Source organism: Tiliqua scincoides, chromosome 5 (genome assembly GCF_035046505.1).
Source record: "Tiliqua scincoides isolate rTilSci1 chromosome 5, rTilSci1.hap2, whole genome shotgun sequence".
NCBI lineage: Eukaryota > Metazoa > Chordata > Lepidosauria > Squamata > Scincidae > Tiliqua > Tiliqua scincoides.
The window spans coordinates 14,989,637-15,006,037 of NC_089825.1; the positions used below are offsets into that span (position 1 = coordinate 14,989,637).

At 41.4% G+C, this 16,401-nt stretch overlaps 1 protein-coding gene across 4 annotated transcripts in view; it reads left to right on the plus strand.

The window, feature by feature from the left end:
• PARD3 (par-3 family cell polarity regulator) overlaps window positions 1-16,401 on the plus strand; it is a 647,691-nt gene that overhangs the window by 315,322 nt on the left and 315,968 nt on the right. For all 4 annotated transcript variants that reach the window (XM_066627797.1, XM_066627794.1, XM_066627795.1 and 1 more), the window contains exons 6-7: window positions 7,581-7,672; window positions 11,938-12,021. In XM_066627797.1, coding sequence (XP_066483894.1) covers window positions 7,581-7,672; window positions 11,938-12,021 — 176 coding nt within the window. The remainder of the gene's footprint in view (window positions 1-7,580; window positions 7,673-11,937; window positions 12,022-16,401) is intronic.

Here is a 16,401-nt window from a genome sequence, read left to right on the forward strand (position 1 = left end):
ATTACATGAATTTACTATGCAATAATGCTTGGTAAAAATATTTTAGATAATTCACATTCAGCATGTTCCTTCTGCAGGGTCTAAAGCCAAGCCAATAAGCCAACTGTCTCTTGCTACTTGGAATAATTCCAGGTTTTCACATGTGTATGCCAGATCTCATATTTGTGGGGCTTCCCCTTATATGTTGGAAGGAAAGTTATTTCACTTAAAAAAAAAAAGCATGTCCTGCTTTTCTTTTATTAGAAACATGTTTCATTGTTAAGTTGATTTGCAAAGAGTTTGGAGCAGAGTTCTGTTTCTGTGCATCTCAAGAATATCTATGGATGACCTTTGGTTCCTCATGTAGGTTCTTCATACCCATATATGCAGGTGGTAGCCATAGATTTGCTACCTTTGCTATGCTCTTTGCTTTGCTATGCATAGATTATTTGTTCATAATTTCAATGGATGGTTTCTACTTTGGGAGTTCCTACCATGATAAATATATGTTTTGGACTGCTTATCTGTATTATTTGTTCTTGTGACTGATTTCACATGAGAGAAGTGAAATCAGATGAGGGTGGCATTTCTGAGGTCACAGTTCTGCATCCAAACAAATTTCAGCCCTGTCTTCAATTTAAAAAATGTGTGTTTCAGATGCCAAAGGGCTTCTGGAACAGCAGATGCAAAAAACCCCAAAAGGACTAATAATGCTGTTTTGAGGACAAGTGAGGCAGTGTGATGGTGTGTTGTTTTCCATATTGCCCTGAAAACTGAAACTGTTATTTAGGATTTTTTAAATTGACCTTTAAGTATTGGTATTGTGTTTTCCAGCCTTGTAACTAATACTTAAAATAGTATGATGTTAATAGACACAATCACAATTAACTCCTTAATGTCATATTTTTTATTTATTCAAAATACTTCTAGGCCACCTTTTCAGTTCTATTGGCCACAGGATGGCTTAGAGCAGTTCATAAAACAGATCAAAAACAGCATTAATAACCAGAAGGGTTTATTTGTTTTAACTCTCTGAATTTCTGGACAACCCATACTTGGAGTGAGTTCACATGTAATGCCCAAACCATAGTTAAGTGGAAAAGGATCTGTTCACCCACAATGGCCAAATGTACAGACTGGCCTCTGGTTAGCCCTTTTCATCTTCACTGCCCCTCCCTTCTCATGCTCTGACTCTGTGTCTCACTTCCTGGCTTGAGCAAAGCCATAACTGGCTAGCTTTGGTTTGTCCAGACCATGGTTATCTCCTGCCTGAAATTAGAAATCCACTTCTAATTCTGGAAGCAAATGTCCATTTCTGCAAACCATATTATGCCCTAATTGGCATCAAAGCCACTTATAGTTTCTTCAAACCAGGAAATGAGAAAGAGTAGGAGCATGGCAGGATGAAGATGGTTGTTCACAAATCTGAGACACAGTTGTAACATTTGGCTCTTATGTGTGAGTTAGACCCTTTGCCAACCCTATAAAGGAGTTGCAACCTTAGGTGGATGGAATATTGACATTGGTGTAGAAGTGAAAGCCTAGCAAAAGAGAGAGCTTGTACTTAAATGTTGCTTGTGCCTTATATGGGGGAGGGAAAAGGAGTAATTTGTTGTGTTACTGCCAGTTCTCTCTCTGTTTGAAAATTGCTTCTCTTAGGAGATTTGGCCAGCTAATCACGAAGTGGACAAGAAAGTCAGTTAAGCATATGTCTGTGCTAGTCACTGCAGAAAGCAAGTCTCTTAGCAAATTACTAAACTTGATTGTCCGGATCCAGAAAATGATATTTTATATGGCATGGATTCTAACAATGGTCTAGAGCAGCACTTCCCAAAGCTGCTTGGCTCGCGATGCCCTTTGCACTGCCAAAACCTGGTAGTAAGTCATGATGATGCAAAACTAGTCATTTGCTGATGTAACAGGCCAGTTACTTCTGGGTTTGGAGGCTGAATTGAACCTAAAAATAGCAGAAAGGTGGCCAGGGTTGATGGGACGGCTTTTCTGAGCATGTGATTTTTGCATGCAGCAGCTCTGCCACCGAGCCAAGCCTCCTTACCTCTATTTTTAGGGTCACACTGTGGGCTCTCTACTGAGTGGCAGGCCTCCTGCAATGAATGCCCTGGGAAGTGCCTCACTATGCCCTAAGGTGTTGTGATGCACACATTGGGAACCACTCACCTTGAGAGCATAAAGCTGCTGAGAATTTTAATCATGATATATATAATATAGCTTAGTTATTAAAGTACAAATATGTAGTGTGTAGGCTACTGTTATCATGTCTACCAGCTATCTTATAATTTGCTATTTTATAATGAGTTAGGGTAGACGGGCAGAAAAGGGGAAGCATTCGAAAGGGAGAATCATCAACGAAAGGGGGTCCTTAACTTTCTTATTCCTCCCTGTAATTGCCCCTTCCTCCCGACAATCCTCATTCCATTTTTTACCAGCTGGAATTCAAGTCTAGAAAGTCTAGTTTTCTAAATGCGGTTGTTATACAAAATATGTTCTCCCCCCTGCCAGATTATCATAGTGTTACTTCTCAAACTTTCCTAAGCCCCTAAATAAAGTATACCATTTTCTAATTTTACCTCAGTGACAGGTGGGATTTTTAATTTAGGAAAACCAAGGCAATAATTACTTGATGCAGATACTTTTGAAGCTAGTTACTTTTTTTAGCAAATGAGAATTCTAAGTTACTTCCCTCTGCAGGTGTCCAAATTAATCTACGGTTGGTTCCATGTAAATGAAGGTCTGTGCTATATGGGAAAGAAAAAAGTGCCTGATTACAGCAATATTAAAGTTTGTTTTTTTTAAAAAAGGACACATCTGTTGATTATAGCATCATGATACCAATGCTCTAGTGAAGCTTATTTTACTCATAAGTGTTATAATTGAGAGACATAATTTTGGGCTCACAAGATTTTGGAAATCTGACATATAGTTCCTTTAGAGCTGCTTAAACGTTGGGGAAAACATGGATTTCCAAAATGTATAGCTTTCAGGAATGCCAGGTATATTGCAAAAAGTCAAAATATATTCGTACATAATTCTAAGTAAGTTTTATTGTGTTAAAATTTGTATTCAGCTTTATCAGCATGGCTTGAAAGAACTGTAGAGTTGGAAAAAAATCAATGTGGACAAAATCCAATTAATTAAAAAATATTAATTGCAAGAGGGGAATAGGCTAAAATACCATGCACAGCACTGGTTTCAAGGGATTTTCGATAAGGTCTGGCAAAACAGAAGACCTTATAAAGCATTCCTGGATGTTCGTAGGGATGAGCACATGCAGGTGGAAAAAGGAGTGTGTTCTGAAAGACCAAGTTGACAAGACCCTGCTTTTGCAGGCCATAGATCTCATGGTTCAAGCAGGCATTCTAGCTCTCTTTAGATATTACTCATGGGTGATGGTGATGGTTTCATGAGCATCCACGATGGTTCTCATGGGCGAAAAATGGGTGATGATGTTGGTTCCGTGAGCACAATGGTAAGCCCCTCTCCAGTGCATCAACACAGATGAACCTCCCTATGCATTCAGCATTTGTCTGCAGCAGCAAACATTAAAGAGGGGAGTGTCTCTTCTCCTAAGTCCTTGATGCTTGTGGGTAGAAGCTCCTTCTGCATTTAGCATTTATTGTAGTTGCTGCCTAGTTAGACTGACACTAAATGCCTGGAGTCAGGACTTGCTAGCACACTGTTTTGCCCCTCCAATGAGGCACTAGTGGAAATAAATAATGGGAGCATATTCTAGGCCAGGGATGTCAAACCTATTTCATACAGAGGCCAAAGTTAGCATTCGCTGTGCCTGCTTAGGGCCGGAAGTGACATTATTAAGCAGATCATGGCCTGAAATAAGCACCTTGTTCTCACATAGAAACACAATGCGCATGACAGAAGAGAAGACGTTCATATTTTCAGGATATGAAAGAGCACAGTCATCATGTTGGGAGAGCCTAATTATAATTGCTTCCAGGGGCTGCATTTGGCCCATGGGCCTTATGTTTGACACCCCTCTTCTAGACCCTTCCATGAATTGTTTGTTCAGAGATTGAAAGTGTAGTTGGAGTTTCCTCAGAGGGAGGGCAGTCATGATTTTTGGATCAATCATGCTTACTTTTTCTTAACATTTAACATTTAGACTGGAATCCAAAGTCCTCCCTAGCAGATAGGATCTTTTCAGCTTCTGACTTCTAGCAGCACTCCTGAAAGTTTTTCTGCTACAAAGGGCATAAGATGCAATAGCAATTAGGTTTGTATTCACAAGAAAGAGAGCACAAAGCCTGCAACTTTGCAGGCATTCAGGTGTGCATTATGAATGAAATTTTAACACACGTGCGCTCTGAAACCAATGCATCTGTCAACAGCTGTGAATGCCAGCATGTAACCTGTAGTATCTTTTAAATATATTTTAACACTTTTTTATTAACACAAATATCTTATTTTGAGTTTGTGTTTACATTTCTAATGCAATTCCAGGCAAGTTCAAGATGCTGGTTAACCTTTGAAATGTATTACTTGCCTGGTGCTTAAGAGAGATAGATGACTAAGAAGTGCATATTAGAGCCTCTCAAAACACAGGATCATCAATCTTCAAGTAGCCTGGCTTCACGCTGCGAGCTTCCATCCAGGGTGTACAAAGCATCTACAACTCATAGAGAAAGCTTGGTACATCCAGCTTCTTATTTTTGCAGACTCTCAGAGGAAATGTCAATTGGACATTACAGACTGCCTCTGCCTTGCTTTAATATCTCTTCAATAATTTAATATATTGTCTGACTCTCTCTGTGCTGAACTCATAACCCTTCACCTATCACTTATTATTTTGCTCATTGATGCCTCAGCCTGTGCAATCTAAATCTGTTCTCTGAAACCCTGCTGGTTATGATACAATACTTTCCTCTTTGGGCATGTGGGCAATTAATGATACAAGTTTCTGTGCAGGTACACAATTAATGCCTTGAATCTTCCTCTTCAGAAGGGAATCCCTTTTAACGTGTAGTCTAGCAGTATCTGTACTTTGAATTTTCCATATAAAGGGGAAAATAGCTGTTCACTTATAATTTAAGCTGCACTGAAGCAATATATTCCCTTTTAATTTTTCCAATCCAGAAACTGTCCAAAAATGGTTGAACACTGTTTTGTTCTGCTTTTTCCTAATTTCATTAGCAATTTTGCACTCTTTCTAAACACTGTTTGTATTTAGTTTTATATCCTGCCTTAGCACCATGCCTCAAGGTGTAAAACTGTAAAACAATTTTGAAACTGTTAATATTGCATTGTGAAAGGCTCCAAGAGAGCATATTCAAACTGAGTGAATGGGCAACAAAATGGCAATGTGATTCAGTGTCAGAAAGTGTAACTTGATGCACATTGGAGCAAAATATTCAAACATCATATATACCCTGTCAGTGGTGACCCAAGAAAGAGATCTTGGGGGGGGGGGTTTGTGGTGGATAGTTCAGTGAGAATGTTGTTCCAGTGTATGGCAACAACAGTGAGTAAAGCAAATTCCCTACAAGGTGTCATTAGGAAAGGGATTGAGAATAAGACTCCTAATACACTGGCCCTGTTGTTACCAGCAGGTTTTAAAAACACATGTATGGTAGGCATGCTCTATCAGTGGATTCAGGACCAACAGATTTCACTATCCGTGGGTCCTGAACCCTTGGGGATGGCCTGTCATGGACCCACCAAAGGTGACTGGTTGCCTCTTGAGGGGAAGCCCTCCCTAGTCCTCTGCAGGCCTTTTAAGGTCTTTAAATGTTGCTTCTTTTTTCTTTGATAAACTGAATGTGACCTTCTAAGGCAGGGGTGTCAAACTCATTTCATACAGAGGGCTGAATAGCATTCATAATGCCTACTGAGGGCCGAAAGTGATGTCATTAAACAGGAAGTGATGTCATGAAACAGGTCATGACCAAAAATAAGCACTTTTTCTCACTTGGGAACTCATTAGCTGCAAATGATAGAAGAGAAAATATACATAACTTGTTCATATTCAAGATATGGGAGAGCTCAATTTTCAAGTGGGCTTCCCTTTTAGTAGTAACACCTCAGCATGGCTCTGCAGCTGAGAGCCTGATGGCCAGAAAAAAAGCTTCTGCGGGCCGCATTCGCCCCCCTCGCCTTATGTTTGACACCCCTGTTCTAAGGCCTCCTGAGGGCTGGAGAGGCCGCATGCGGGCTCCTGACCCTCAGGACATTCTCTGGAGACACACAGCTCCTATCTCCTCCGGAGGATTAGAGGGCCCAAGACCCATGGATTTGATTGTCTACAGGTTTTGGTATCCTCAGGGGGTCCTGGAACAGATCCCCCATAGATACCAAGGGCCCACTATAATGTGCACACATGTTAGAAGAACAATCATGTGAAGGAACCCAGTGAAATGGCCAATGATGCAGCTTGTAGTTCGCGATGAACAGAAAATGGAGGCAAGGGTGAAAGCATACAAGCGTTTAATAAAGTGCTGAAAAATCAAGAATTGCACAAATACAATTTCTTCTTTGATGTATAGTTCCTTGGATCAAAGGCTCTGTATGTGCACCCTGATACCCCCCCTCCCACATGATCCGTTTGTTACATAAATGGGGTGTGTGGGCAGGGTTGGAAGTGTGCACATGAGTGATCATAACAGCACTCTGTGTGGAGTAGTATGCAAGCCCAAAACTTGCTTATGTGTAAAATCCTAGGTTTATCTGGATCTTTCCCAAGGAGCATCTTTCAGACCCTGAAACCAGTAGTAATGATTTTGTTTACTTAGAATGCAGTTTCTTCAATCAAGTGAATATTTCTAGGGCCACTTGTTTATATTCATAAAAATGCTCTGTTGTACAGTTACAAGAATCCAGTGAATTTCTTTCTTTATTTTTGCTATGTGAACTGCTTTGTGAATTTTCCTGTTGAAAAGTGATGTGTGGATATTCTTAATCATGTTCACTTTTTTTTTAAAAAAAACAACCTTGATTAGAGTTAAATGCAAATGCAGTCATAACATTAAATAGTATTTGCAATTGGGAAATCGCTTTTAATAGTCAAATGTACGCATTTAATTTCAAAATATACTACAGGTCCAGCCTATTTATACATGGATTTTTTTATACACGGATTTGACTCAACACAAATGGCCACTGCAAATGAGAGGGAGTGTGCTGGTCCCTGGAGAAGGGGAAAAATGCATCCCTTTAAAATCAGTTTAAAAAACTGAAGAGTCCTTTCACAGTAGCCTCCTTAATGACAGAGAGAGGGGGGCAGCTGGCTGACAATCCATCAATCATTCTCTCTCCAGGGGACCCCTCCCTTCCGCCTGAGCACGTGAAAGAAAGGTGATCACTTTGCATTGGTGAAGGGAGGGGCTGAGTGAAGCGCCTTTCTAAGCTCTTGGAGGAGGACTGATTGATGGATTGTCTTCTTAATGACTCTTATCTTACATCACAAAGGTCAGCATTTTTTACCATTGTTTTTTACCATGTTTTTTTTTATAGTGCGCTTTTTTGCCAGTGCTTGGAATGGAACCCACGCGAATAATGAGGCTCAACCTGCATAGCAATTTTTTAAAAAATTAATATGTTTAAATGCTGTTATTTCTTTTGTTTATTGCCAGGATGAAGATGGGACCGAAGAGGAAAGCAGCAGAGTTGAGCCGGTGGGACATGCAGACACTGGCTTGGAAATCACTGCCAACTATTCTTTAGAGTAAGTTCATTAATATTATGTATAGTTATTTATAGGCTTCTGGGTATGTACTCATCCACTTCGAACAAGAAACATGTTGCCATGGCTGCATCTCCATGCCCCTAGATTACTGCCACCTGAACAAATACCTTTTTAATCCCATTGATTGAAGCCTTAACTGAAGCAGTTATCGGTAGTTTTTTTGCAAAAGCAGTGGAAGACTTTGATAAACTTTGATAGACTTTGATAGATTTTGGGTACCCAAAGCTGCATCTGGTAATTTTTTAATGGACAGGCACAGAAGAAAATGAAAAGGCAGCCTTCTGAAGAAAGACTTACCATTGCTGTCTTTGCTAACTGTTTGTGCAAGGTAGATGGATTCTTTACTCAGAGAGCCAATATTTATGTGGCACAGATCTGTTATAAGCTATAAACCATTATCTTTTCTTTAACACAATAAGAAGAAAATTGGATTACTCTAGTTACATGGGAAAAGAAATCACTGGACAAGTAATGATAAATCAATTTGGCTCTTCTTGAAATTTTTCCTGCTGTGTGTTACTTTCATGAGCTTGGTTTGCTATGAAGCTGCTGTGTAAAAAATGGTTCCTAAGGCTTGGATTCCAGGATTGCTTTAAGCTCATGCAAGGATCTTGTAGCACCCCTACTCCATCACCCCAGTGGGGTTTATGGAACATTCAAGATGGTATATGTTATATTGGAACAAGAATCTTTAAAAAAAAAAATTTGCAACAGAACATGGTAGTTGTACACCCTCAGAATACTCTGTTAAAAATGAAATATCAGTAACTGCCTTCACACACACACTTCAGTAAGGCACAGGACTAGTGAGTTTGGGTTTGAATGGGCCACAATTTATTAATCATATACAAAAAGACTTGGCAGTTGTCCTAAGCATCCTGGCTATAACAGTATTACAGCCCAATCCTATCCAGCTTTCCAGCACTGGTGCAACGGCAAAGCAGCCCTGGGAGTAAGGGAACAAATGTTCCCAAACTTTAAGGAGGCCTCTGTGACTGCATCCCCAACACAGGAAGCAGTGCATACCCCATAGGCACAGCAGCACCCGCACTGGAAAATTGGATCAGATTGGGCTGTTAGTTAGCTATTGATTATTGTAGTTTTTGAACACCAAGCATGTTAAGGCAGGGGTGTCAAACTCTTCATACAGCAGGCTGAACAGCATTCATGATGCCTGCTGAGGGCAAGAAGTGATGTCATTAGGCAGGAAGTGATGTCATGAAACAGGTTATAACCAAAAAATAAGCACTTTTTCCTCACTTAGGAACTTAGCTGCAAATGACAGAAGAGAAAATATGCAAATCTTGAGCATATTTCAAGATATGAGAAAGCCCAGTTTACATGTGGGATGCCCTTTCAGCAGTAACACCTCAGCACTGCTCAGCAGCTGAGAGCCCAAGGGTTGGATAAAAAGCTTCAGTGGGCCACATCCGGCCGCCGGGCCTTGACACACATGTGTTATGTTAAGGAGTGAGAAAGCTCTGGATTACACTGCCCTTCCCAAGCTGACCGATCTTTGAGGTTGACCTCAAAGGTTGACTTTACAATCCATGGACAAGGACATGGTCAACAAAGAATTTACTTTCAAAGGAAAAGCCCAGTAAACAAAAATCTGCAAGGTTCCACCTGTAAAAGTCTAAATGCAGATTTGATGTTGCATTTTTTTCCAACAGGGCCTTCCCACAAGCCTTCAGAATTGCTTCTGTGTCATCACATGACATGTAGCATAACAAACACATATGCAAAGGGATACCATCATTCCCTTGGAGAATGACAAAAACTTGAGGAAAGAAAGACTGTGTGTTAGTTGATAGTCGCCTCGCCTGGTCTTAGGAACAACACTCAAAGGAGAGAGCCACAGATAGGGTTGTGAGGGGGAGGCAAGTAGGCAACCCACAGCAATTCCATACCAGTTTTCTGATTTACTGTGTCTTCTGTACCCCTGACAAACTTCAAATTATAACCTGTCATTTCCACCCGAGGTGCTAGGTATGGGGTCCTAAAACCCTCTAAAAACCTTTAAACAAAGAGCCAACCTTTTCTTTACTGGGAAAAACAACTCTCTCAGAACCAGTGATGTCACTACAGTTTGTGTCACCCAGTGCAGGGGGCCAGCATGTCACCCCCATGATGGACATCCTCCCACGTAGTGGGCAGGACAATGTCCAGGTGGTGGGCATGGTGATCTGCCATTGCCCCACGCCCACTTGTTTTTTGGCTTTAACTTTTGATAGCATGGTGATATTTCAACAGTTTCTTTTATTGCATCCTGCATGAAATTACACATCAAATGATATATAGCATGATGGTATTATTCAAAAACACCAAGATTTAAAAAATATTGGCCAGTAGTGGTGTCAGCCCCACTGTGCGTGTCCCCAAGTGTGGTCTGCACTCCCTTAGCCATGCTACTGCTCAGAACATCAAACGTAACTGGGCTGCTGCATATTATTCCTGGAATCTGGTGAAGTTCCTTCCTTTTTAGGCTCAGGATTCTGGTCTTCAATTCCCCACCTGTTGAAAAGGCCCCTTGGGCAATTTGTGGCTGGGTGTGTAAGGCCATGGGCAGAGCAGATATGTACAAAATGACATGTCCTATGGGAACAAGTGGGCTTCTTTTTATAAACCCAGAAGACCTGGTGGCCTTGAACCTGCTGCCCCATCCACAGCCTGCACCAATCCAGAAGGGTAATTAAGTGCGCATTGTCTGATCTGTCACCTGTCATATGCCACGTAGGCATCCTAATCTGCATCCACTGCTCACCCTGCTGCTTCTGTCAGTCTAGAATGAAGTCTAGGACAACTTCCATGTGAAACTTTTCACCATAGACAAGGCAGGCAGCCCCAACATGGTCCACAAATGCCTTCTGAACTATGCTGAGGTACTTGAGTAATGCGGGCACCTTGGCAGGATGAACATGACACCAACATAAATGAGATATGCAGACAGCCAATTATTCCAATTTCAATTTTTTCCTAACTATTTCCTGGTCATGATCTGGCTCCCCAGTTCTCTGAATGGGAACCAGCGCATATTAAGATCAACAGAACTGAACAAATCCATATATTCACACCACCATAGGCACCAAAGGCTTCTCCTTTGTGCTGGGCACAAGATGCTTGCTGAGAGGCAAAGCAATTTTCCCAAATGGTTGGTTCTGAACCCCCCTAGGCATGTCTTTGTTGACTACCAACAAACCAGGGCCACCTGTCTCTGCTGCCCATTGCTGAGCCTCTATTTGCCACACCTAGCCACAGTCTCAATAAAGTGCTAGCTAAGGTAAAATCATACCCATGCCTGACTTGCTGGTTGACCAAAGCTTGGTGTTCAGGCACCTGCAGTGGGCCAAAATGTGAGAGTCTGATATTTCTGTGTCCTATACCACTGTCTAATAAAGGCATCCTCACCTTTATCCAAACCATGATCCAAATGTTCTGAAGCAAGGCCTTCCCATCCTGATCCTCCTGCAGTAGTTTCCATGTTCACTCCCCACATTGGAATTCTTATATCTCCTTCTTTAGCAAAGCTAATCTAGCAGCAAAAGATTCAACCATTTTATCTTTCGCCACCCTATAAATACTCCTCACTGGCTTAGCAACCCCCAAGAGACCACCCCCATCACCGTTGCATTGCCCCTTCTCAGACCTGACCTTTTCCAAGTGAGAAACATGGGAGGTCATCAAGCACAGAAACAAAGAAAAATGAGACACCCAGTGTGCATAGAGGATAATTTGTTAGTCTAATGTATGAACTGTCTTGTACATCAAATGGTTCTAATCTTCTAATGGGTGACATGGTCCTAACAAACCAGAATCAAACTGTAGTTAAACATCCCAGTTTGCAAGGGTTGCTTAAACCACAGTTTCCTAGTTTATTTTTGACTGCCTGAAAACAGGCAGTTTGATTCTAATACCTTAACTTCATTCCCAATCCATTCAAAACTCGGTCAACCCCCTGCTGTCATTGTTGTACATCATGCAATTAATATAATGGGATAGACTTACCCAAAACATTTGCTCATGTTTCATTTGATTTATTAATGGGATTAGTTTTTGATGATTGATCTCCTTTCGTACCATCTGATTGTTAGTGAAGTATGTAGCACTCCTTATTGCTTTTAACACCCCCAGTTCTCAAATATCTTTGGGTTTCATGTGTGTGGAGGTGTGCCTGTGCATGGGGTACTTTTTCTAATTAATTTGCTGTACATGTTTCTGTTCTCTCATTCATCATTGTCTCGCAGTGATATGGTGAAGCTTGTTGAAGTCTCCAATGATGGCGGACCTTTGGGAATCCACGTAGTGCCTTTCAGCGCCCGAGGCGGAAGGTAACTGTATAGGTTTTTAATTGAATCATCGTCAACTGTGTACAGTATCCACTTCCACTTTTATCTTACGTGTAGACACCCTCCAGGAAGAGAGGGAGGTTGTATATTTGAAATAAAGCATGATCCTTTCAGAAGGAAGTCTTGCTGACTCTGAGCCATAAGAAATCTTTCCAATTCTAACTGCATTGGTCAAGGTGAGGATGACAGGCCCTAGTTCCTAATTTATAACAGAAATTATATTGTGTCCTAATGCAAAGCCGAATTGCAACGACATGAATTATTTCTGTCTGAATCTCATAAAAGTTTCTTCTTGCCTTTTACCTTGATCTAATATTAGAACTGTACTTCATGGGGCATTTATCCCTGGCTGCTTAGACCATAATTTACCGAACTAGCAGCGCTGAAACCACAGACACACTTTTGAGCGTCCGTATTTTTTTTCACCAGAAGTTGAAAGGAGTAAAATGTATAGCCATTCTGGTGTTAAATATAGCCAATTACATGAAATATATCATAGTTTTTGAACTGTAAATGATCTGCTGAGCTTGAGTGTGCCGTGTGTGTATGGAAAAAAGATAAGTATTTCAGAGATCTAAGTGATGTAGATTGGAAAATGGCGATCACCTGCATTACTCCATCTGTAAACAGAGCATCCAGAATCATAATGCTCTGTTTATTGAACTGAAATTTTAGTGTTTAGGGTGTCTGATTGAGTGTACTTGAAAAATTAAATAACTTGTAAAGCAATTATTATTCTGTAGCAGGATTCAAAGCTTTCTGGCTGGGTTTAAAAAAAATCCTGGCAGCTCTTCAAACGTATAAGTAGGACTTGAGGGGCGGGATGGGAAGGTGATTGCCTTTATCTTGGAAGAATAATGGTGTTCGCATTTTCTGCTTTCCTTGGCTGGAGAGGACCAAATGTGCGTTTTATAAATGTAATCTTGGATTATATATTGATGGGGTATTATGTTTTGACATGTCTACCTATCCGTCAGCAATTTCACTTTAAATTGATTAAAAGCAAATGTCACTGTATATCAAATCTATCTTATCAACTGTTTTTCATACTTGATAAAAGGGGATTCCCTCCCCCACATACCTTCACAGAATGATGAATGCAGCGTTACAGTCATTCATTCTGTGTATTTTTTTAAACTTAATGGTTCAGTAGGTACAATGACATGTGATGCTGCGACAAAACTAATAATTTTCTTGCAGCCGCTTTCCCAGAGGACTTAGGAGGTAAGTGTAGCTATAAGGCTGTCCCTCTTGCGAATGAGCTGATATTTGTTTGCCTACATTTACCCAGAGATAAGTGATAGCCGCTGGAGCCACATGACAACCCCTGCCACCCCAGCAATAAACCATGATGTGCTGTGCTTTTTATATCACTTAGCTCAGAGATAAAGTAGGGGTTGGCTAAAGGGTTGTGTTTTTAAGCAAATGTTTATATACTATAAACCACGTTTTCACTGTGTTGGTAGCTTTGTGGTTCCCACATAGTCATAAGCACATGAGACAGACTGTAAGCTCTTTGAAGTGGAAGCGTTTGCTTAAACATAGAAGATGCGATAAAAATAATAACAATAAACTTCCTTCAGAAGGGATGTGTTTCATTACTTTTCGTCCTGGCGTGATTGACCATGGGAGTGGTGCATTCTGGGCTATTCAAGGCTTTTTCCTGCGTATTAGATCAGTGATGGTGCTGTTTCACTCAGCACTCGACTTTCGGGGAATGCATCCCTATGGCATCCGAGGTATTGCTGTATTTTATAACACAAAATTATAGCTTGAGGATTTATGAGGGACCTAAATTCTCCTTTTATTGCAGCTGTGGTCTATCTGTAGGGCGCTTTCCTTGCACGAGTTCTCCATAGAAGAGATCCTTTGGGATCTTCATCTGCAAGAGGGACATCTGCAAGACATCTGCAAGAGGGACATCTGCAAGAGGGATCTGAAGGATCCTCAACAAGTGGGAAACCCTGGCCTCTGAGCAGCCCGCTTGGAGGCAGGCTGTGCAGCATGGCCTTTCCCAGTTTGAAGAGACACTTGGCCAACAGTCTGAGGCAAAGAGGCAAAGAAGGAAGGCCCATAGCCAGGGAGACAGACCAGGGGCAGACTGCACTTGCTCCCAGCGTGGAAGGGATTGTCACTCCCGAATTGGCCTTTTCAGCCACACTAGACGCTGTTCCAGAAACACCTTTCAGAGCACGATACCATAGTCTTTTGAGACTGAAGGTTGCCAACAATGAAATTCTCCTTCTCTCCTTCTTTGGTTGCAACATGCATCCTTGGAAGGGCGTAGAAAACCGAAGTCTAATAATATATGCTACAGGAACTATTTCCTGTCCTACAGCTTTTCACTGGTCATTGACTTTGGAAGTAGAGAGTTGCCAACTGATATTTTTAAAAGCACACACCAGCTTTTTGGTTACCCCAAAACTCTGAATTTGTCAGTTTAAAACCCAAGTTATAAATAAGCAAATACACTGCTGTGAACCCTGATGATCTACATGCTCTTTCAAATAAAGCCAGCCATGTGTTAGATACATTCCCTCTTCTCATTAAGAATAATCTTGCCTTACCAGGTGAAGTCAGGTGCTAAAATCTCCAGAGACAAAGCCATGAAAAATGTCAGCACAAAAACTTGATAAAGATGGCATTTGATACATGGAAAGTTAGTTGCATGTGATTTAATTGTGTCATTTGCCTTACTTGGATTGGGACTGAAGATCAGACCATCCGCTACTTAGTTGCATAGTTGCAGGATAATTAGAAATGCTGGAAGGCAAAGGTCTTTGGTCTCTGTTTCCCACTCACCCATCCACAAGCTGAGTCTCCATAGCCAGCCTGGGAAGGAGGTAAAATGCAACAAACCTGTCTTGTCTCCTTACCCTAGAAACCACTCTAGGAAAAGATTCTTTCCTTCTTTTCTTCCCTTTCTCTCTAGGACAGCGTTTCTCAACGTTTGTCCCCTGCTGTACCACTTTGTATGGTCCACCTATTGGAAGTACCACGTGAAGTAACTGGTGATGACATCATTGCCAGTTACTTCTGGGTTGGGAGCCCAGATATGACTTGACAAACACTAGAAAGAGGCTCAGAGTAGCAGGAAACCCTTTCTGAGCACATGAAAAACATGCTTTGGAGCTCTCCCCGCCAAGCCAAACCTCCTACTGCTGTTTATTGTGTCACATCACTGGTCTTGCTGCCACGTGGCAGGTGTCTGGGGTCCTGCAAGTACCACCAGATACCACCTCAAGTACCACTGATGGTACCTGTCCCACCAGTTAAGAAACACTGCTCTAGGAAGCCTCTCTAGGAAAGACTAGGAAAGAGTTATTGAGTGGCTCCTAGAAATTCTCTCAGATATGCTGTGTTACAAGTTCTTACCCTAGGGCTAGATACCCGGTTGAAGGGTTTGTGGTGGTGGAGAGGGGGAGAGAGATGGAGGGAGTTCCATAAATATCAGGGAGGGCAGGGTGATAACTATAACCAGCCTACATTTGGGGTGAGGCAACTTGGCTTGGGAGACTTTGGTTTCCAGTGTGAGCTCTGAACAAGCAGTATTCTTAAAATTTTGCCTTCACTAAGCTGGGATGTGGCCTTTGGAAATTCTGCCTTCAAGGCAGTCGTGTGCAAAGACCTTTGTTTCAGTGTTGTCATGTAACATGAGTTCAATCTTTGTTAAACAGCTTGGCCTTGACTGTTGTAGTTTACAGCTTGTAGAACCCCCCTTTGGTATGTGGCTGCTCTTGTCAGAGCGGCTTATGTTTTGTATGTAATGGTGTTGTAGAGACAACATAAATCGGTGCAGGACACTAAGGTGAGAAAAATTAATCTTTTTTCACTGTGAAAAGACATTATAATCTCCTCGATGAACAGAGACCCGGGTAGCCTCCACACAGTTTTTAATGGCATCACCATTGAGGTCAGAGGAGTTCAATTATTTTTATGCAAGATTTTTTTTCCCCTTTTCAGAAATGGCAAAGATAAATTGAGCTATGAATGGGGTGGGAGGGTAGGAACAATCAGTCCAGTAATTTTTCAAGAAAGAGGAAGCTTTGCATATTATCCTTGCTCTACTCAGTAAGACAAATGGGTGGTGGCCACCCGTAAACCTCTAAACATTGCATTTGTCACATACAAGTGTAAAATATTTAGAGTAAAGGACACTGGGCTCCATCTATTACACCCATCGCTCTGCTAGACGTTTAAAAACACTGTAGGATATTAAGTGGGTCTTCAAGACCTTTACCATGAGCAGGGTTTGTTTGAACATTGTGATGCTACTCCAGGAAACTGGGCAAGTCCTTGGAAGGGAAAGTTTGCTTACCAGTATCAGTTTTGTTAAGTATGTGTTTCAGGATCAGTGAGTGG